Genomic DNA, 23,860 nt, shown 5'->3' with positions numbered 1-23,860 from the left:
ACTTCATAAGGTAATTCTAAAACAATGTTTTAACTTGAAATAAAAGTTAAAACTATTCTCCAAAAAACCACAAAACCAAACATAAGGAAATAATGTTGTTAAATTAATATGACCAATATTACAATTTTTAAATATCGGCAGTTTAAAAAAATGGCTATATTCTATTTATTCTGAAAATTTCTAAATGAGCTTGAATTGAAAGATGAAGTGAAATAAATTTTTAACACCACTCACTCACAGAAAGACACATGAGGATGAATTAGTGATCACTCTCAGGCCTTTTAGCAAAAAGTTAATACAACAGCTACTGGCTAGATGGGCATGGACTTCCCTGCAACTCCTCTTGCATTTCCTCATTTTATAATTTTGTACTATACAGACAACTGAGGTAGAAAACATTTTAAGATTTCAAGAGTATTGCAAAGCTTTCACACTCTTAGCAAAGTGTATTTAGAATTCCCTGTCAATATGCCAAGCCCTTTGATCACAAAATTTCAATACATTACCTGGAGTAAAATCTTCTTTGCTCTCTTTCACTAGTGCAACAGCATATTCTGATACTTCAGCAGCTTCTCTTTGCACAAGCTGACGTAAGCAAGCTACCACTGCACGTCTCAGTAATAAGTATGAACTACAGAGATTCATCTGAAACATGCAAGAAGATACAGTAAGATGGCTAACAAACCTCTGTGGCAACACCTCAGTAAGGCTGGTATTTTCTGAACACTTGCAGCTATTGCAGATCTGTTAAGTCAGTAAACATGTAACTGATGGTCTTTTTGCTCAACCTTTTTTTTAAACCCTCAAATGAAAAGTTTTGCAAGTCCTGTCATCAATTTTACAAAACATATCAAACTTTTGGCATTTTCTCACCAAAGGCAACGTACAATATTGGTTTGATGCTGAATCCACCTCTCAACCAATACTGTACAAAAACTGCCATTAACTTCAATGCCAGGTGAATCATGGTAACTAATTCTTTGACTACTGGGTATATGCACACAGTGGGCTTGAAAATTCAGAACAAGTCATCATCAGATGTAACTAGAGAAATGTCAGTGAAACCAAGGGTGAGAGAATCAATCAGGCCTTAGTAAAACAGAACTCCATGCATGAAAGGAAGTTTATAAGGGCAAAGAGAACACTGCTGCAGTTTCATTGGAAAAAAAAATTTATATACTCAGTTTACATTAAATTATGTTTTAGAGAAGTTGAGAGAAAGGGTGAGAATTACTGGTGAATGTATGACACTGAGACAGGTCAGCTCTCCTGAGCAGTCTCTAGCAAAAAAGTTCATAGCACCATTATATTTTAATACCAACAGGCCAGTGTGTGGTATTTTATTGGAAAATACATGATAATAGATTTACTATTACTGGAACAAGGAGAAACACTTAAAAAACCCCCAAGACATAGTGTCAAGGGTTTTTTTGTTAGAGTGGAGCTTTCTGATTTTTGCTTCTTTCAATTTTAAGACGATCCTGAAGGGAATCCTAAAGACATGATAAACTAGCTGTGTGGTCAGGCAAGATGGCTACACCAATATTTATGCATCTTCTTCTAAATTAAGCTTAGGTTATCATTAAAAAAATTGTTCTCTACTACTAAGCAGTTGTGCACCCTTAGCTGTTACCATCCTTAACATAGACAGAGCTGAGTGTCTGCTGCAGGAAAACCTTGCATTAGGCTGTGCTGCTCATTTGTCAGCAACAAGCCAATATATGTTAGTCAAAATGACTAATATATATTAGTTAACATATGCTTAAAGAAAGCAACTTAAGGACAAAAAGAATAAGCAATACTGAATTTTAGCTTTGTTAGATTAACAAAACTAAGCTTCATCTTCATAATTTCTATGCATGCATATGAATCTACAATATTCAGAATTACATTATACACAAAGAGATACACTCTCTGCATAATTCTTCTACAAGGAAAGGAACCTGACTCAATAGGTATGTCTGCAAGGTACCTTAATTGCAACTTCAAAAATAAGTGAGACTTTTAATGCAACATTTATGCAAGCAAGCTACACATTCAACTTCAAGTTGGACATGCATAAATTCCATGCTCATTTTTAACAGGGAAAAAACAGAGGGCCCAACGGAGGCGACCAAAATAACACAAGATGCACATTTTTCATCTCTCTCATTCTCCCACATTCTAAGCAGGAGACAGGACTAAATGACAGACACAAAATGCAAGCATCACATTAAAACTTAAATGTAAAAACAGTTTAATTTCTGTACTTAACACATTAAAAACAAAAGTATCCCTTACTAAGCACATAAATGAAATGTATTCCTGCCATCTGCAGAAAGTTAGGAAGGCTCTGGTTAGGATGACAATAAAGTATCACATGACATGCTAAAAGAAATTACATTAAAATGGTTAAAAAGAAAGATAAAGATGAAATAAAAACACCACTGCAAACTGCAAAGGTTTAGGATTAACAAGGCACAGGGACCTACCAACACAGAATTATCCAACAAGATTTCCTGCACAAAAACAAATGACAACCAGTCATGACAAAACCAAAAATAGATATCACAGCGATATCAACCACATATGGAAGACTAACACGTAAGCTCAGCACATAATAAAATTCAGAATCTTATCTCAAACATACCAAAAGCCTAATTTGCCTAGTTCATTTCTCCTATTTTTCATGTGGAACACACTTAAATTCCAACCCTACTGCCACTAAATACTTGAAACAATACCAAGACAACAGCACAGCATAGTTATTAACATTGTATAGTTATTGTGTTTCAATATTGATCTTATTGTTAATATCTCAGAGCTGAAAACTGGCATTCACTGTGTTGAGGAATACACCACCATAAGCTTACACAGATAAGCTCTTTAGAAGTCTGTGCTCACCTAAGTTACTTTTAGAGCTAATTTTAGACATGATTAAAAGCATCTTCTGCTGTATTCTGCATTCTGTACAGAATACATCTGAAAATCTCTATTCTGCTGGAGCCAAGAATTCAAACAGCAGGACAAGTATGCATTATTGTTAGAAGCCCCATGAAAGATCCAATTGACAAACAGGGAACACTCTCAGCAGCTGAAGAAGGGAAGATAGATAATGACAAGCACATATACACAATATAAAAGAAAACAAAGCAAAAACCCTGCAAAACATGAACCAGTGAAGCAGCGTGTCCATTGCCTAAGTCATGTTTTACTAGTGCTAGCACAGTTACAACCTGAATTGTTTAAATACACTGGAGACCTTAGCCATCTCATCCTGTTGGGTCTTGAAAGGTGGAGGAGGCAGCTTGCAGCTGCCTGTGCAAGAAATTGTGTTAGCATGCCTAATGATGGAAAAAAGAAATTAAGAGGGAGGAGAGGGAGGACAAAGAGGGAGGGTTATGAGAGAGTGGAGGGAGGTAAAAGACAAGGTAAATAGGAAGTGGGGGGGGATGGCAGGAGAACGAGGACTGTGAAAAGGCAAGTTCAACAGCACAGGCATTTAACAGAATACTTGGGCAAAGAGGGTGGAGAGTGTGCTGGTTCAAATGCTACTTTAAAAAAGTAAAAAAAAAATTTTTTGCATATTCCTTTTTATTTTATAAGTGAAAATTCATGTTTCTATGGATGAAGGGGGAAAAGATTACTCATCTAACTGCAGATTCTTTGCCTCTCCTGTTTTTCTTCCCTAAATAAAGAATGCCATGGTGAATATCCACATGATCTAGGGCCTAGCTTTTGCATGCTACTTCCCCTTAAGACTTCAAAATGCAATGCAAAGGAGGACCACCACACCTTGCTCTCCAAACTGCAGACATTTAAACTCATGAAGAATAGCTTGGTGCAAGTAAACTGCCCAGTGAAATGCAGATTTCAGATCCAATAACTTATTCTGCTTCTCTAATGAGATGGTGATTTAGTGGGTGGAAACTACACGAATGCATGCTGAGTTTTACAAATGCAGAATTCTTCTTGTGCAATTATCTTCTCACATACCTGCAAAGCACACACTCAAAACCCCTTGTTTATGACACTCTTCAGAGACACACTGACATTACTGAATTATCAGTGCCAGCAACATTGGCCTTAGTTGTACAAGTTCATGAAGAAAAGGTCACCCATGTGAGGCCACTGACTTCAGTGGACTCCTCTCCAGGAAGCCTACAGTCATTTCTGGGATAGAGGGGAACACACTCAAATGCATGAACACACAAACTCAAGCCATGACCCGCTTCTTAATTGACTAATTTAGTATTATGAAGTTTTTAAACTGCTGTATGAAGTACTTCGAGAAAACTTGTAAAAACAATAAAAATCAGTAATATTATGTATATCAAGACAACTTTGTCATGATATCCTCTATATCAGTAGGTATTTGATAGTAGCAGTCAGATTGAAGCAGACTGTACGTGGACTTACAAATGCTCCCAAAAGCTACCACACCCTCCAAGCAAGAGACTGACCGATACGGTTTGTTGTGATTTTATCAATATAAGAAAAACTATGTTAAAACAAATAAACAGAAAATAATTGTTAGTGTATGTTAAAACAACACTTCAGATTAGTTGCAGCTCTTCTCCAACTAGCATATTCATGTGTATCATAGTGTGGGGCAGAAAAACGTCTTCAGCTTTTCCTAGCTCCCACAATCATGTTTCTAGTCAAATAAATAAAGATAAGGAATCTAAATCTGTATGTTAGGAACAAACAAATATCTAAATCTATATGTTTAGTATTGATACACAAGTGCTACCCAATGGAAGATGTGAGTAAGAAGTGTGTTGAAATAGATGAGATTAAAACAAAATCCACATTAAAACAAAACCCACACTTTACTGTCTGTGGACTTTTGTTTCTCTCTGATTGACAGTGAGAGAAAATGGTATTAAAACAAAACCAACCCCTCAAAAACCTCCAACCAACCCCCCTGTCCCCCAGCTAGCCCCCCCCAAATCCACCAAGGCTAACAGCCACCAGAAAGTGTATTTTTTTTTTAACAGCACTAAGTACTTAAGAAGAGCAGCTATACAAAGACAGAGAGAAACTGGGTGAAAACAAACCAAACCAAACCAAACCCCACCCTACAAATAAACTCCCCCACCTCTTGTCATATAGGGCTGAAAAGTTTTGTTTATTTCTCCCAAAGACCTGATTTGACTATAACTTGTATGTTAGAAATTTTTATACTGACTGCCAAGATGTTAGTACACTGAACCATTAACGCTACAGAAATTACAAAACACAGAAATCTACAATTTTTCAGCATAATGAAAAAACAAAACGAAACAAAACAACTCACAGTAATTAGTACACACAATGTTTAAAATCAATCCTTCTAGCAAGGCATAAAAAGCAGCAGAGGGAAAAAACTGGCCAACATAAACCAGCTGGTACGATTCCAGCAGAAAGTTTTAATGAACAGTATATCCTGCCAGACAACTGGCCTTAATAAGAACAGCAGAATGTACTTGCAAGCAGTTCAGAAGGCCAAGATTTCTACACAATGTGCTCATCTTGTAAAGGGAAAGAAGAAACTGAGGAAAAAAAAATGAAGATATATAGAATACTTGCCTGTAGAAGAACATGAAACACCTCACGCCTACACAATGATCAGTTTCTCTGCTTAAAGAAACATCTCCATTTTTTAAGTGTTTGTGAAAAATATGAACAAATTTTAAAATACATGGATATAAACTAGTAAATATATACTCACACAGAGGCAGCTTACAAGGTTAGACAAGTTGACGTGCCGAGGAGCAAACATGTGAAGCTGCTGAAGGCAAGAGATGGCTTGAGCTTGAACAAGGCAGTCAGGATTATCCTGCATCACTGCACAGCCCAAAAGGCAAGAAGTTCTTAAGGCTGACACTGCTGTACTGCTGCCTATATTGAGAATAAAGAAGGTTATTTTTTGTTTGTTTTTATAACATGTATTTTTTTTTAATAAAGATGATAACCTGTCTTTTTCCCAAGCCAGCCATAACATCCATCCTCCTAAATGATGATCCTTGTATCTGTGCTATACTTTGGTAGCCATGAGTAGGGATGACATTGCACTCTGGTGATTCAGATGCAAATTTTAAATGCGCCCCCCCCCCCCCCCCCCCCCCCATAAGACAGAGAAGAGCTCCTAACTCTTGCACTACGAACACCTTCTGTTCCCCAGCTAGAATTAAAAGATGTAAGAATGTAAGAAACATAAAATGCAAAATTCATGTAAGAAATTTCAGCCCAAGGCACGGCTTGGAGAACCAGTTCAAACAAAGGAAATTATGCCAAGAGACAACTAGCAGTCATGTCATCTTGATTACATAAAGTCATGGCCTATGAAATACTGCTTTACAAGTATACAAAGAAACTTAGACCTGCTTATTTATTACATTTGCAAGCACACACATTCAATGTTTAGCAATTTGGTTGCTAGAGCAAACGAAGCTGACACATTTGTATGCTGTATACCTTGCAGCTCAGGGCCCAGAGTGATAATAAGTGTATTCAAACAGCGACCAAGGCTTTGATGGACTTCAGCGTAAGCCGGAGGCACACTCAGCAACAACATGAGAACAAGAGATAAGGTAGGTTCCACATGCACATGATACAAGGGCCCAGCCAGATCTACTATTAGTGACAGAGAGTGCAGTGCCCATGCCTGCAAAATAAGAGAAGCAGTAATGCATTTTCTATATGATATACATAAGACTTTAAAAAATTTGCTAGCTAAAAGTGAAATTCAGTGATGAAATGCAATAGAAGTTGCACTTTTAGGTTCCAAAGGAACAAACAGAGAGGTTATACAAAGAAATTTTATCAATCTGATGTTGAGCAAGCCATTTTGAATATTTTACAAGGAACTGTATGTTGTGCAATGAAACCACCATTTTAAATTTTTCATTGTTAATAAACAAAAAATTGCATGTAATAGTAAATTAGTTTAACAGTGATTATTATTCCTTTATTATATTTTATTATTTTAAAAATTTCTTAAAGTTCCTTGTGCAAGAACAAAATTGTGAAAAAACCTAGAGTTTCTGAAATAACCTATTGTTGTAGTAACAGTTACTTGGCACCAATAGCCCCATCTGTCTCATGTCAACAAACAGTTTCTCTTTGTGCAAAGACACTGTGGAAAGCTTTAAAAATTCTTTAACTGATACTTAGACAAATACATTAAATACACTCAATCTCTCTTAAAGCTATTCTGATATATATAAGTTTTAGTCACAGAGAAATAACATTAAATAGTCTTTAAAATGTCTTGTCCTTTAGTCAACTATGTATATCCACCAAGTTCTACAGTATTCAGGCTACAAATCCCTTTTATTTACTATATGACCCTTCAACAAAATATGCTGTGAGGTTAACACTGTAAAAGAGACAAAAACTGACAGAAACAAAAGAAGTCCCCTCATAAACAGAAAATCCTAGGTACTGTGTAGTCCAAGTCAAGATATAGGTGAATGTGAAAATAATCAATCCCTAAAACACCAGATACTGTTTCTGAAGTGAGCCTTATGAGTTTCACAGATCATTGAACAACAATCTCCCACATCTCATCATAGCTCTTGCTATGGATTTTGAGCAGGGGCAGTCTTCAACATTGCCTTTGCTGCTCCAGCCGTTACCTGTGAGGTATGCCTGTGAGATTGTGAAGTGTCTTATTCTTACAAGAAAAACAACCTTAAACTCCAGAATATAATTCAGTTAATTTGCAACATTTTTATGTAAGTGACAAGTACCTGTACATCAGGAGAAGTACTGTCCTGAGACAAAGTATAAAGGATTCCAACACATGCATTCAGGTGCTGAGTAGAACTTATTCCTCCTAGGTACCTATATAGACATCCCAGAGCCAAAGAATGACCTGTTCTTGATACCACATCCCTAGCAGATTTTAGCCTATTAATTGAAAGAAAGTTAGTTTAATCACCAAGACTCTTACTATGTAATAAGTACATCTACATATGAAATTTCTGGTAGATAATCAGCAAAAAAATTTATTGGACAATATTACATTCCCAAAATTCTAAGTTCATACATGGTCTCTTACCTGAAGAAAGCACCGAAAATATTTTAGATACACTTAAATGATGTTGCTAGAAAAGCAGCCAACTTAATTAATTCGAAAGTCTACATGCTTGCTTAGTCTCACACTAAGAAATACATGCAGAACTAAGGCAGTGCTTTTTCCTCTTAATGACTGAAGTGACATCAAATTCATGAAGTAAAACAGCTTTTATCATTAAATAAAATTATCATAGTAGGTGTCAGGCAGATTTCTCAAACATTTTTATAAATTCAAACAGTATCTTTTCATGCTTATTGCAAACTTACTTGTCAAAACTGACTTGCGCTAACCCAGCAGTGAAGGCACTGTCAGAAACCACCTGTGCCAACCTGGCCCAACAATCTGCAGCAGCACATCTTAGAAGTGGATTATTGCTTTCCAAGGCACCCATTACCAACATAAGGGCAGATCTTCTAACTTCTTCAGAACCTAAACTTCCCTTGGAGTTAGCCAAGTGCTAAAAACAGACATTAAATATATTAAACAGTAAGACAGTAATCAGTGTGCTCTTCTGTCAGTCATGCAAAAAATACAAGACCTGGAGAAGGATTTTCATTTTCTTCCCCTTTGTCTGAGGAATTAATCTCTTTCAATTTGCTGTTATGAGAGTCAGACGTCTAACACTACATAACTGTACATCACAGCACAACACTACAGTATCAACATTGTGATTTTAGGAAATATTGGATAGATTGCAGTGCAACCAGATAAACCAACATATTAGTATAAAATTTAGGAAATAATATCAAGAAGAAAACACACACACAAAAAATCTCAGTCCCAAATATTTGCCTAAGAAGACAACAATGAAAACTGCACATGAACAGAGGAAAATACAAATTAAGCATTAGGAAAAATGAACAAATAGCAGATAATTATGAGATCACTTTTTATTTTACCAATTTTTATGTTTTTATTTACCCAGTAAGAAATACAAAAGACACTGAAAAATACAGAAATTATATAAACAGAATTTTTCCATATCTCCTTTATTTCAATGACACTAGTATGGATGCTAGTACACTAGACAGGCTTCCCTAAAACTAATATTTAAAAAAGGGAGAAATTAAACAGCAATTCATTTGCACTCAAGAAAGCTATGACATCACAAAACAATGTATTACGATAGAAAATAGGACTGATCACCTTGATTGTTAGTCAAAACAAAAACTTCTGTGTACTGTGCTGGTTTGGACTGGCTTAGAGTTAATTTTCTTCAAGGTAGCAAGCATGGTGCCATGTTTTGGATTTGTGCTGAACACAGGGTTGACAATACTGAGATGTTTTGTTATTGCTGAGCAGTGCTTACACAGAGCCAAGGCCTTTTCTGCTTCTTGTGCTATCCCACCAGTGAGCAGAGTGGGCGTGCACAAGGTATTGGAAGGAAACACAGTTGGGATAGCTGGCCACAATGGACCAGAGGGAGATTCCATACCATATGGCAGTCAAGAGATAGTTGTTTAGCATAAATAAGTTTTAAGTAGATTGAGTTACTTGGAGATAAAATACTCAGTGATTTAGGATACTGTTTGCCCAGCTTTACTGGCTCAGCATGAGTAGCTGGTATAGGTAAAGCCTTAGGCTCATAGCTCTGAACTTAGGTCTAGAGATGCTTCTGTCTGGAATGGAGTAAATTTTCTGAGTAATTTTCCTAGCAACTGCTACAACGCTGTGTTTTGTCCTTAGCACAAGAACATTGATAACACACTGATGTTTTGATTATTGCTAGGTAACGGTTATCCTAAATCTAGGGCTTTTTTAATTTTCCATGCTCTGCCAGAGAGCAGGTGCATCAGAAATGAAAATCAGAAGCTCCAGACAGCAGAAGCTGCAATTCCTCAAGAACTACCTACCTGCACAGACAGAGGGAAAGAACCCAATAACATATTAGAAGACTTCTTATCAAAAACCACCACTGGGCCCAGAGACTGGTGCAAGGCATGTAAAGAGCATATGAAGGGTAGATGCATAAATCATAAGGGTATAACTGCCTAGGGATTTTTTGTTGTGAGTACCTCTCCAGAAGTACCCAGCTTGAACTGACTTGCTGCTATATAACTCCATTAAATAACTTAGTCTTATAGATTTGATGCCTGACACTCTGCTACAGGAAACCCAGAGTAAAGGTGGAAGAAGGAGGAACACCAGACAGTGTATGTGACAATGAAGAGACAAAGGGGATACCTGTCTGCTCTCAGGGCTGCCCACTGCAAAGGGGCTCCTGTCCCAGCAGTTCAAGTCTCAGGTGGTCTGTGCATGACTCCTCGAACAGTGTAACAATGCTCTGGCAGCAGCTCCTCCTTCAACATGGAATCATGCTCAGCATATAAAGCTGGGAGGAGGCAAGGGAATGTCTGGAGTGATGGTTTTTTGACTTCCCAAGTCACTGTTAGGCATGATAGAGCCCTGCTTTCCTGGAAACAGCTGAACACCTGCCTGCTGATGGGAAGCTGGAAATTAATTCCTTTTTTAGATTTCCTTGTGTGCATGGCTTTTGCTTTCCCTATTAAACTGAGTTTATCTCAACCCAGGAATTTTCTCACTTGTACTCTCACAATTCTTTGGCCCATCCCACTGTGGGGGGAGTGAGTGAGTGTGTGAGTGAGTGGCTGGGTTTAAACCACAGCAATTGATCTATTTGAACCAAGAGATGCTGTAGTTTAGTAACTGAGAGAGAAAGAGAAACAAAGGAGAGGAAACAAAGGAGAGAGAGAGAGAGAGAGAGAGAGAGAGAGAGAGAGCATATTTACCTTTAAGGAAGTAGAAAAGGCTGACACAACATGTAGTTGCACTATTTGTTGTCGAGATCCTTTTGTTTGCTTTATGGAATTCAACAACTGTTCTAACACCTGGAGCCTTAAATAAAAACAAAAAAGAAGCCACATAATTGAAAATTAAGGAAATGAATCAAGCTTTTTTATTTTCTTTTAAAACCCATAACAAAATCTATCTACAAAACCAGGGGTGGAATAAATCAGCTCTTGAGCATTTTCCTTCAACTGGCATCCCTGTCTACTACAAAATAAAATTTGTGTATTCCATATTAAAATATGAGCTACCATATATGAGCATGGACTTTTTACATATGTCTCCTTAAATGTATTCACAGAAAATCACTAATATCTAAATAACATTGAACAGACATTATTAAAAGGAGCTTCATATGGGAATAATGTATTTTAACTTACAATTGAGAAAGAAGGAGGAAAAGGAAAAAAAAATGAAAATGTATTTATCTGCAGCAATTAATTCAGGTCTTGAGAAACAAGTAAAGAAAACCAACCAGCAAGCTGGTGACAGACAGGGAAAAAAAACCAAAGACAAAAAAAAATCCACAATAAAAAGCAGTCAATGAAGACAGAATAAAGAAGTAAAGACAGGTCAGAAGAACAAAAAAATAATTTCTCAATTTTATTGGCAAGTATTCTCATATACAAACACCTTCATGGAACCTACACTAAACCCCAAACATTCAAAGTTGTGAACACATCAAGACTCAGAACTCATCAAGATTAAACACTCATCCCACATAGGAAACTATAAAACCAGCATCAGCTATAATGATCAGGAGCTAACAATCGAAGCTAACAGGCTTTGAAAACATAAAGCTATTTAAGTTTAAAATAATTCATCTGCTCTAAAGCTGCATTCAAAAATATTACCACACAGCAGCACACAGAAGAAGCAACATGCAAAAATCTTCAGGAATTTTAAGCTTTAGCAGTCAGTGTACTTATAAATGTGAAACAAACCTAAATGCCATGTATGCAGTGAGAAAATACATGGACAAAAACCCAAGAGAAGTTCGTGATCTCTTACAAGCATTCTTGTACCTTGACAGAACTGTGTTGAGACACGCACTTGTTTCTCCCCATCCACTTTCATAAAAAACGTATTACGTATTAAGCACCACAAAAATTGTGTAACAGCTCTCAAAATAGCTTTCATTTTGATCTGGCTATCAAAAGAACTCGTTATTTTTCTGGGTCCACAGATTTGCTATGACAATAACCTCTTGCTGGATGCTCCTTCTTGTTGTCAGCCACTTTAAAGAAAAAAGTCCAATAATTTGGTGGGCTGATGCTATTCAGATGGTTCACAGGCTCCACTTATGCAATTCATTATTTTTTCAGAACTGTTTTCTTCTGCATTCAATGTCAAACCTGTGACTATCTTATAACATCTCCTAAATTCCCCAGCAGTTACAGTAACTACTTTACCTGTGAGATTCTGTTATGTGGGAAAACATAACTCCAAAAAGTCGACTTGCTGCACTGATAACAGATAATGCAGGAGGTAGTGGTTTAGGTACTGAATCCCCTTTTGCAAATTTCTCATAAATTGAGTAAGGGTCATACTCCAGACTGCCACCAGCTATGCTGTTACCTAAAAGGAGCTGTAAGAAGGAAAAGAGTGATAGCCATATTTTTGAACAAGTCTAAATAAGCACTGATCTAAATAACTACAACTGTATGAAAATACAACAATACCTTTATAACAGAACAAAAAGTACCTGCTCTTCAATAAATCGGTGGTCAGTCTCCTGCAGTAAGGGACCAAGCAAAAGGAGATCATTCTCATGACAAAGAGATGGAAGCAAGAATGCAGAGGCATCAATCTGGCTATCTGCGACAGTCAAGTCAGTCACTAACTCTTTTAGAACAGCACTGAAGTCTCCTTTAAATTAAAGAAAAAATATTCAAAACCATTGGTTAGTTATTTGCCTCAAGCAACTTTGGGAGCAATATATTTATACTGAAATAGTAACATCCATGTAACATTTCTCTTTAGACTTCAAATAATTAATTAGACAAGACTCTGTTAGAGGGGAAGCCACTGAGCAGTACCTGACATAAGCAAGCTAAGCAATCTTGAAGTAGAAAAACAGAGACCTTTTTCTTTACAGAAGACAATGCCATACAACTGATAAGCCAGCAAATTAGTTACATTTACAAATAAAGTAGAGGGGAAATGGGAGGTATGAACACAGCCATATTTTCTTTTATTTCCTGAAAATTAGCATTATGGAATGTATTACGTAACCACAAAGGAATACTTGAACTCGGCAAGCAGAAGTAATTTAAAACATCCATAGGTTTGATAAATAAGCAAAAGCTGATGAATGCAGTCCCCCATTTTAGGAGTTTGCATGCAAAAACCAAAGCAGGAGTTTATTGTAGGTTTATTCTAGGAGTTATTGTAGGTTATCTTAAATTTCACCGTAGTTAAAACTTCCACATATTGTTGCACATAATATTTCTGACAAGGTTGTATATAATACAAAAACAACAATACTGGGCATTTTGAGTCAGATTATTTAGGTCATTAAAACAGTCTTTGTGAGAGAACATTTCCACTGCTGAATCACATGTGGTGAGAAAGGAATGGGTTGTAATTGTGTTGAAAACACTGCAGAACTGATCTTAAAGAATGTACTTGGTCTTTATATAAATATTACGTAAGAATTTGCCTCCAGAGCATTAAGATTGAAAAGTCAAGTCCCCATGAATTGGGAATTATCACCACTAAGAAGTGGGCACTTAAGAGACAGGCACTCAACACCACATATCCAATTCCTTGCATTCAATTTGGATGTTAGCTGATCACACAATTACATTTTTGCACTGAAGTTGGTTATAAATTTTCAAGATATGGAAGTTTCAAAAAGTAGGACAACACAGTTTTCAACACCTCATGAGCACAGCAGAGTTATTAGCATACTTAGAACTGGTAGCTGCAACCAGCTACTTAACTCTCCCTGGAAATAGGACCTGTTCTGAGAAGCTGACTTTCTCTCCCCCACCTGTCAAACTCCTGACCCTACCAGCCTGTCTCCCCTGCAGGCATCTGTTTGTTTTGCCTGCCTCCCTGGCTAATTAAGCAAGTAGGTAATTTTTTCAAAAAACATTACTTAGAACATTAAAAAACATTATTTAGAAATCTAAATCAAAATGTTTGCACTATCAAATATACTGCAATGTGTGAAAGGAATAGAAATTGAGCCTTTAAAAAACTACAACAGTTAACAACTAGAAACTGTTCTTTTCTTATTACACATCATCTTGACAAAAATTTTTTTTAAAAATCCCCTTCCTATGAATAATACCAGCTTTTGAAATAAAATTTCATGGAGATACGCAGCATTTTTTAACCAAATAAAGGTTTATTTTAGTCCCGGACAGTTGGCAATCCTCAATACTTTAAACAATATTACCCCAATGTAAAGCAGTTCAAAATTTTAAGCCAGAATGCTGTTTCAGCATTCTAGCAATTAATCTCATCCTATGAAGAAAGATAAGTGAATGCTTGTATTCAATTTTATGGTTTAAACCGTGGAACATAACAAGCACAAAAAGCTGAAGAATGAAAAGAAACCTAATGAGTTGTCTGACAAAATATATTAATTTCAGACAACAGAAAACATCAAGAAATCTATCAGAATTCAAGCCACTCAAATTATTTTTGTGAAATTTTCAATTTGGACAGTATAAAACTTTTTGTATTAATTCACAAGAAATAAATGTTTAGCCCTGAAAACATGAGCACATTATAATCCAAAACTAATGACACATGAAAATGAACACAAATATGATTCATCATCTTAGAACCAGCTCTCCTCAGCTTAACAAGTTCATACTTTGGATCAGATAAATTACAAGTCTTATCCACTCATACACAACCACAGACAGTAACTAAAACAAGTTAAATGTATTTCACTGATGTGCAAGTTTATCTAATATGTTCTTCTCATATCTGCCACTGCTTGAAATAGTGCAAAAAATAAATAATGATTCATGCACATTTATGGTAAAACTTTTAAAGTTCTGCTGTTTGAGCAGATATGATTTTTAATGATGACAGAAAGCAATAAAAGAAACATCAAAGAGGCAAAAAGTGAGCAAGAAGGGCCTAAGCAGAGCCTAAACAAATCATAGTATTTCAAGCCTCAGAAATCTAAAGGCATGCATTGACAAAGAAGCTTGGGTATATGAATAGCCTATTTTCAATGGTTTATTTTCCCGGCTACTTTATTTTGTTCCTCTTGTCCTAAAGAAAAGAAGTTTTGCACATTATTTACAAATACTAAAAGTTACAACTCCTGGTAAATGTTTCCATAATCGATTTTCTCAAAAAGAAACAACTTACAGATTTCTATCATCTGGCTAACAACTCAGAATGAAGAAAACAAATACAAAAGAAATAAAACCATGAACTGGTGAAAGCTTCTCAATCAGTGTGTCATTCTGAGCCATGTAAAATAAGCCCTGCTGTGCAACACAAGAATAATCCTAATATTGTTCCTAGTTATAATGACTAAATGTAGACATTGCAAAAAACATCATGAGTTTCATAGTAACACTGTTTCTCTGTGGCATTCATATTCTCTGAACTTGATTCCTTTGCCCAGGGTTTTTCTCCTGGGAAGCTGATAGGCAGCGAGAGGCCTCACAGAAAAGAAAAACAATTCTTATCTCATTTGCCTCTCCTGTGTTGTGCTCATGTGGAACATATTTGGAGATTATTTACCCAAGGTGATTGTCTGATTGGACTCCGGTGTGAGTTGATTTGACTCATTGGCCAACTAGGGCCAAGCTGTGTTGGGACTCTGGAAAAAGTCATGAGTTTTCATTATCTTTTTAGCATTCAGTAAGTATCTTTTCTGTATTCTTTAGTATAGTATAGTACAGTATAGTGTAGTACAGTATAGTGTAGTACAGTATTGTTTAATATAATATAGTAGGATAAAGTAATAAATTAGCCTTCTGATAAGATGGAGTCCTCATCATTCTCTCCCCTTGCCAGGTTGCCTGCATTTACAATAGTTTCTCCACACAATTTATTTTAAAAATTCCCAGTATTTGAGAACACATACAGTTTCTGCATGAAGCTATCATACTGGAATAAAATGGAAAGAATGGTATATGTTTCAAGTTTTACCTTAGAAACTTTTCACTGCACTTTTAAATGATGCATACCTATATGTTAAGATATATAAAAATAATTTCCGGCAATGTATGCATTTCCATTCCTTCCCTAGTCTCATGCTGCTGTATTACACATGAGCTGACACCTCTGAGACTACACCTGTCAAATTACTGTTTTGATTCTAAGGCTATTTTCAAAGATTTCAGCAGGGTGCTCACGCATTTTCTTTATTTTTTTGTATTAGAATGCAACATCCTCAGCTAGGATGCCCTCTCACAAGAGGTACATTTTGCAGGTCACATTGTAAAACACAGTGTATTTTTTATTAACTTAGAACATACACAAAAATCCCAAACACACCAAGAAACTGGCAAACCCCATCACACCCAAATATTTGTATTCTGTAACATGTCACTCCTGTAATACAAGAACAAAAGGAATAACTTGCTCTCAGGGGTGGAGGTGCAATTTTCATTCACAAATGTGTATTATACACTATGCTTCATTATATACATACTTCTAACATGACAACAGCTTTAAGGCAAAGGTCAAGGGTTTGTCCCAATTCCCTTGGCAGTTACCACTAGATGGAGCAGATTATTTGAGTAAGGATTCCCTCCAAACTACAGAGGACAAGGACACGGCTAATTCAGAGCACGGGTGCTCCATATTGTCTCTGTCCTGAAGAATACCCTGTGCTTCTCCTTACAGCCAACAAAAACACTATGGCTTCTTACTGCAATCCATAAACTACTGTACAACAAATGATTTAAAGACCAAAAAAAAATTTAAATATTTTAGCTGAAGGTTAGACCCATCCACCTACAGTGCATAGTTAATCAATCAGAGACCTAGATTATTTTTGTTGTGCTCTTCTATAAAAAGTCCATCCCCAGATTTTGTTGAAATTATTCTTTAAATACAAACCCTTTATCCACAATCTGCATAGGATCAGATTAATATATCTCTAATATATACGTTGTTAAATCAATTAATTTGAATTCTTTCAATGGTCTATATCCAATGCGTTTAAGCTAAAGTTACACCTTTGGAAATTAGGATTTAATGGAAAAGTAAAACGGGCATCAAAGAAAAGAAATTTTTCAACTAGTTTGAAATTGAAACATTGTCTAACTTCAAATATCAACCAAAAATAGAGCAAAAGTGTTTATTTGTAACAGAGGTATGTATTGGAATCAGAAGGGAAAAAAGATCATGATCACTAGCTTTTCAAAACCACAGTGGCTTTGCTACAATTCATCAAATTTAAATAGAGGGAATAAAGTTTGTTTTTTAGAAAAGGCGGAACTAATTTTGCTGGCTGAATATGTGTTGGACAAAAACTTCAAAATGAGCCCATAGTATTAATGGATTTCTCCTTGTATGGAAATACATACCTTCATAGGCCTTTGGGGGCAATACTGCTAGTAATTCATACAGTTTCTGTCTGTAAACCGTTGATGGTGTTTTTAAGGAATTTCCATATGATTTGTATATTGAAGAAAGCCTTAAAATATAAAAAGCATGTCATACATAGGAGGGACTTTAAGTTTTATGGAACACCCCAGTTTCATTTGTACCACACTACTGAATGCTTTTTAAATCTATACATATTAGAAGTACATTTTGATTTGCACAAATAACAGTAAAAGGAAACCAATTTATTTCACATGTTCTCACAGAATATCTGTTGTCCATTTCCAAGCATTATTTTCATTTTATACCAGAGAAATAAACAAGTTTTCTATTTCCTTTGATTGTACCTATATTTATGACAACGAACTTTTGTGGATGTATTTCTCTCAGTTAGAGCTTAGAACCCAAATGCATTAAATTGTTCTATATTCAAAAGGCAAAAGTTTAACAAAGCCCTTTCCAGCTTAGATCTGAAATTAAATACAAAAAATATTCATGTCTAAAAGATGTTTTACCAAGCATATTCTTGAACTTAGTTTCTTATTTAATAAAAAATAATGGTATATGAATGCAAATGTGTATAATTTAAAAAGCAGTATATAAAAACAAACTTAAAAAACCCTTGCAAGAAAGTCTTCCTTAGATTTTTCACAACACTGAAATCTGTAAACACAGAAACACTGATTTTTGTCCCTTGAAAAGAAAGTTCTTTAGAGACTGTGCTAACCAAATACAGATTACTCTAGCTTTTGAAATAACAGTTTTATACACACACTTACTGTGTCAATAAATCAACAGCACTTGGAAGAGGAGGAAGAAGTCTCTGAACAACTTCATCCGTAAGAAGACCAGCACAGTGGGAAACAAAGCTTTTAATAGCTAGAAAAGGAATTGGATTTCAATTTATTTAGCGTGAGGTATGTTGAAGGAAAAAAAAAATCACATTAGCAAAGTAATTACATTACTACATCACTAATAATGAATAAAAGTAGAAATGAAAAAAGTCAGATGCACGGTTTCAGTGTCACAGCTTGGACATTCATATCCTGACTTTTAATTGCACACATAAATGCAATTATTTTTTGCATTTTGTTATTAATTAATTGATGGTATGTAACTCAGCTTCACGGTAATTCCATAATAATAACAAAATAGGAGAATGATCAAGTGAGCTACTGCTCACTTTACTAGTTTTCCATCAAAATTTAGTTCAAGTACTGTACCCTAAGAACCAATTAGTATACAAGTAATTTACAGAAAACTAAACTTGAGTCTAATTTCCAAAAGCACCTAGAGATTATACCATATTAAATACCTATTTTCTAAAGAAAAAATATTTAAAGTTGAATTCTTTAGGTACTTCTAAAATGAAATTGCTATTGAATTCCACACTTTGTGATGTATCCTAATAGTGAGAGAGCAGAGTGCATACTATACCAAAGCTCACATTTCTGGAAAGCAAAGCACGCCTTAGTACTCTAGAATACAAGACTGAAACATGTTAAGTATTTGAAGATCACTGTGGCAATTTCTTGGAACCCCAAATTCACGGTATTTCATGATAAAAAATGCAACCTACCAGAGAGCAGCTAAATTAATAATTTTTACCCAAGTCCTTCCACTTTCACAAACATGTTTGAATGACTCACCAATTCTATTTTGCTTATAATAAGTTACCTGGTAGAAAACAGAACCACTATTTTCCAAATATAATAGACTGTATAAAAAACAGAACACACCTTACTTTGGATCTTCAGTCATTATTGTGATTTGTTTGCTAAACAAAGAGAAGCAACCTTCCTGATTATCATTTATTGCTTGAAAATCAACTGATTAGAAGAAGGAGAGGAAAAATTGTTTGGGGTTTTTTGTTTGGTTGGTTTTTTGTTTGGTTTTGGTTTGTTTGTTTGTTTTGTTGGTTTTTCTTTTGTTGTTTTCCCCCACAAAATGAAACATATACATAAATATTCATATACAAGCATGTATGCTATATAGCATGAATGCTACATAGAGAGTGAATACAGCCTTTACCATCTAGTGAAAAAGATCAATATGGAGTGTTCTTGTTCTTTCAGAAAGAAAATTAACTAAGAGCCCAATTACAAATATGCAGAGAAACACAGTAAATCCTGCTTACCACAGAGGGCACCAGCACGACCTTCCAGTGTTACTTGCCAGGTAAATGCATCTCCTCGTGTTTTCTCTGTTTCCAGGTCTTTAGGAGATGATGGAAAGATGCACTTCCACAGTAACAGGATTCGTGGCAGATGATGTTGGACAACTGCAGGACCTGTAAAGATTGGTAACTGTTAGGCCAATGCAAAGATTAATAAAACTAAATTTTCTTTCGTCCTCTTTTTTATTGTGTTCACAAAATCTTTGCAGGAGTGAACAAAACCATACTCTACTTTCCGAGCCTTCTCATGTGTAATTTCTCAAATATTTACTGTTTTGCTACTTCATTTTCATATATAACTAAATACCCATTGGCACATTTATTATGCGTCACATTTACCCACTGTCAATGTACGTTACACCAAACCAACTACAATGTCTGTTTGTTACAAAGCACAAACAGATCGCAGCATAAAAGAGATGTAAAGATCAATAGTAATGTTCAGAAAAGCAAACATTTGTTTCAGGTTAATTAAGTATAACAATTTTTTTAAAAAGGGACTCGTTGGGCAGAAGTAATACCTGAAAACATTAAAAATATTACCAAAACCAATAAAATACATTCTTCATTAGTACTTTTTTGATCACAGTCACTAATGTGACCAGTAACACATCTTAAAAAGTTCTGTAAGATTTCAAATGCCTGACAAGAGGGAAATACAAATTATTAGCTCATTTTTTGCTGCGACAAATATTTTTAAATTCTTCATGACCACCAGGACATTTGGTTAGATTCACCTGGAAATTTATTATCTACATTTATTAACAGTAGTCCCACTCCAATCACTATTTTTTAGACACTGCTCCCAATGAACTAATAGTAAATTTGAAAGAGATAACATTTTTTATCTCAGAAAGGTTTTCTAAATATTTCAGCACTTAGGGTCTTTATTTTGCAGCAGGAAATTAGACAAAACCTCCAACAAAGAATCAGAGACAGAACACTGAACACCTTAATGTAGATTAAGAAGAATTGTAGAAAGCTACTACCTAATGTCATGAGAGCAGCTATCAAGAGCCATCCAGCCTGCATTCGCTGCAGTGAAATGCGACTGTTCTGAGAAGCAGAACACAACAAATCCTCTGCTACTGTCATGATTACCTTCAAAGTAAAAGAGAAAAACAGAGAATCACATTTTGGTAGCTACCAATTTTTTTTCAATACTATTTGGCGTGACACTTAATCCTATTCTCTTGCTCCCAGAGGAAGATTGCCATCTTCCTCTTACACTATGGCAATAAACTCAGGCTCACAAAGTTGCAATTCCTGACTTCAGTACTAGTCTGGGATGGCTTCAGCAGTTCTCTGGAGTACTACATAAGTTCGTTTGCTGCTTTGTACCCTCTCCTTTATCAGCAGTAAAATGACAACTGATAATTTCCACAGGAATGTGCATTGGAAGGATACAAGTTTTCTGATATTCTGTTTATGTCACAATGTATTCATGACACCTATGAATTACAGCTCAGAAGAAGGGTTGAGAGTGGTAATTTTTTTATCCTTGTTGCAGAATAAAGTCTATCATTCTCTCTGACTATTTTTCATATCAACAAATGGTATGACTGACAAAGAAATTAAAATAGTATAGTTAGAATTAATCCTATTTTAGCTGTCCAGAACAATTGCACATGCCTACTATGTGCTAAATGCAAGGTGACTCCACTTGTTACCAAAAGGTGCCTACAACTTAGACTGAGGAACACCCTTGTGTCCATGCACAATTACCACAGTATGGCTACAAATGCTCTAAGCATTCTGTATGTAGTTTGCTTCAATTATGCTTCACATATGCTAAAAAACATCTCACATCTTGCATTACGTCCAGTCTCCAATATAAACCGCTCATAAGCCAGTATTCCAAGTAAGAAGTGTCACTATCAAAAGTATAATTAAAAAGCTTAAATATAGAAAATATCCTTATATAAATTCTTTTCACACTTAAAATGGTATGAAAGATTGCATATGAAAGTTTGCTTCATGAATGTTTGAGATTTTTACACTTCCAAAACTTCACTTGATGTCTTTTTTCCAATCTGAAGTATTAGTTTCCCCAGTTCCATAATGCTACCAGATGGTTGGAAAAGAAGAAGTGTATTTGTATAGATTCCTGCTGGAGTTAGTACATTTGATTCTAAAATAAAACAGTACCTTTTTAAAATTATACCACTAAAAATCACTAAAAACTTAGTATACTTACACTATCTATAAAGCATCCATGCTAGAAAGGATGTAATTTAATGATTTCTGACAATTTTTCTCTGTGCACTAGCAGGAATGCCTTACATTTGAAAAATTTTTAAAAACTGAATTATTATAAGCAATAGAACTGAATGTTAAGTACATATAAACTCACTAATTATTTTATTTCCTTTAGGTTCTACCTTCAACTCTCTCTGCCCTCTCAAAGGATAATCCACTAATACAGAACAGCTTCTCTACAGATCACTATTGTCTGTGTTTGATATTTCCTTCTCAAAACTGCTCTATTCAACACTGGTCTCTTTCTGCTCCTCAGAAGAGAAACTAGTCTGGAATCTGGCAGTGTTCCTAGGAGAGAGCAGAAAAGGGCTTTTGTCAACTGTTCTGCTCTTCCCCCTACCAGCTTAGTACAGAATACAGTGTTCCTCCCATATTTTTTGTGCCCTCCCATACCTCCTCCCTAGCCCTATTTCATCCTATTGTATTCCTCTAAAAGAAATCTTTGTTAAGAATTATGTTTCTCTGTTAAACAGAAACTTCAGCTCTGCTTAGGTGCATGGTATTTGAATGGCACTTCTTATCTCATCTTATAAAAGTGGGCAAACTCCATTAATTTTGTTCTTTCTGCATGATCTTTCAGCGATCACAAGGGAAAGTTCATCAGTCAGGACTCTGAATGTCCAGAATGTTCTTAATGTCCACTGACGCTAAAACAGTTATTTCCAGAAGAAAGACTCTAAGTTTCTACACAAGGCAAAAAATTAGCATGTACTGCTGACATCTGTGATCCACCACAGTTTTCCAAACATGAATAACTCAGTGGATAAAGTTCCCATTAAGATGGAAACAGCTCCTTCCCCCAGTCTTTATGTCTACAGCTGCATGTCCTTAAAACTTCAGAGCACAGCATCTTCTACCTGCACTACTGAGGAGATTGGCATCTTAGAGTTAATGCAAGAAGCTGATTTCTGTTATATTCTGTAAAACAAAACAAAAGTGTCTATCCATTGGACTTGACCAATGACTTTCAAGATAATACATAACTGCAGTTATTGCTGTAAGCACAGACTAACCTGTACACTTGAGAGTCATTCCCAAGAAACAGGAATTTTTGCTCCTGATTCATGTGAGAAAAACACATGCCTATTTGAGTCAAAGTCCTCTTCTTGAGGAACCAAAGTAGCTCATAAGTATCACTGGGTTTGCGATCATGTCGCAAAGAAAACATGCAAATACCACTGCCAAAAACTATACGAACAGACTATATGATAAGTATTCAGACCATACCTTCCCTTTTCCATGTGGAATCCCTAAAGGACAATGTTTCACTGCACCCAGCAAAGCAGCAACAGCAAAACTATAGCCAGTTACTGCTTCTGGGCAGGATTTCAATGCACTGAGACGTTCAATGCAACGATCCAAGAGCTGGGACACATAAGAGGGCAGTGCTAGTGCAATACAGCGCAAACACCATGCTGCTGTCAGTCTAACTGAAATGCTGGGATGAAGAATGACAGAAATTACTGCCTCCAGAACACCTGAAAAATAATATGCACAAACAAACTTAAGAAAGAGGCAAGCAGATTGTCAAACATGGAAAAATTAATACACAGGACTGGCAAACATAACATGATTCAATTTCTATACTTCTCTTGAAAAAGTACTATTTTTTAAAATTTTAAATAATTGTAACAAATTTAAATAAGTAAGCTCTTTTTAGAAAAATTTATCCTGGATGAAAAGTAACATTATGGAGAGAACCTAACATATCTCACAGTTATCCCACAACATACATAGAAAATATCTGTAAGCTTCTGTATGGAAACAGAAATCCATGCCATGAATGCAGCTAAATAAGAACAATAAAGGTACCCAGCTCAATCTGTTTTATTATAAGCATTATGAAGTGTTGCAATTTAAATAGAACCCTTAATGGAGTAAAATTTAATAAATTTTTTTTTAATTGATACACTTGTACAGGTTAGGAAAGATACAGAACTCTTTGGGCAATGTCTGAAATTTTTCTACAGCATGAAAGGCAGTCAACTTTCCCTCCTCCCCCCCTTTTTTTTTTAAAGTTTATTGGAAGAAAACAGAAA

At 35.6% G+C, this 23,860-nt stretch overlaps 1 protein-coding gene across 4 annotated transcripts in view; it reads right to left on the bottom strand.

The window, feature by feature from the left end:
• Positions 1-23,860, bottom strand: part of HEATR5A (HEAT repeat containing 5A) — a 65,610-nt gene that overhangs the window by 19,182 nt on the left and 22,568 nt on the right. For 3 of the 4 annotated variants that reach the window (XM_084207336.1, XM_084207337.1, XM_084207339.1), the window contains 14 exons: positions 23,049-23,299; positions 20,552-20,663; positions 19,524-19,676; positions 18,166-18,265; positions 17,368-17,477; positions 12,558-12,721; positions 12,265-12,440; positions 10,795-10,900; positions 8,311-8,501; positions 7,716-7,875; positions 6,439-6,628; positions 5,693-5,862; positions 2,472-2,498; positions 507-645 (listed from right to left, as the gene is read on the bottom strand). In XM_084207336.1, the coding sequence (XP_084063462.1) occupies positions 507-645; positions 2,472-2,498; positions 5,693-5,862; positions 6,439-6,628; positions 7,716-7,875; positions 8,311-8,501; positions 10,795-10,900; positions 12,265-12,440; positions 12,558-12,721; positions 17,368-17,477; positions 18,166-18,265; positions 19,524-19,676; positions 20,552-20,663; positions 23,049-23,299 (2,049 nt within the window). The remainder of the gene's footprint in view (positions 1-506; positions 646-2,471; positions 2,499-5,692; positions 5,863-6,438; positions 6,629-7,715; positions 7,876-8,310; positions 8,502-10,794; positions 10,901-12,264; positions 12,441-12,557; positions 12,722-17,367; positions 17,478-18,165; positions 18,266-19,523; positions 19,677-20,551; positions 20,664-23,048; positions 23,300-23,860) is intronic. The other variant, XM_084207338.1, reaches the window with a different exon arrangement.

Source organism: Fringilla coelebs, assembly GCF_963513975.1.
Source record: "Fringilla coelebs genome assembly, chromosome: 6".
NCBI lineage: Eukaryota > Metazoa > Chordata > Aves > Passeriformes > Fringillidae > Fringilla > Fringilla coelebs.
This window is presented reverse-complemented; position numbering and strand designations above follow the sequence as displayed.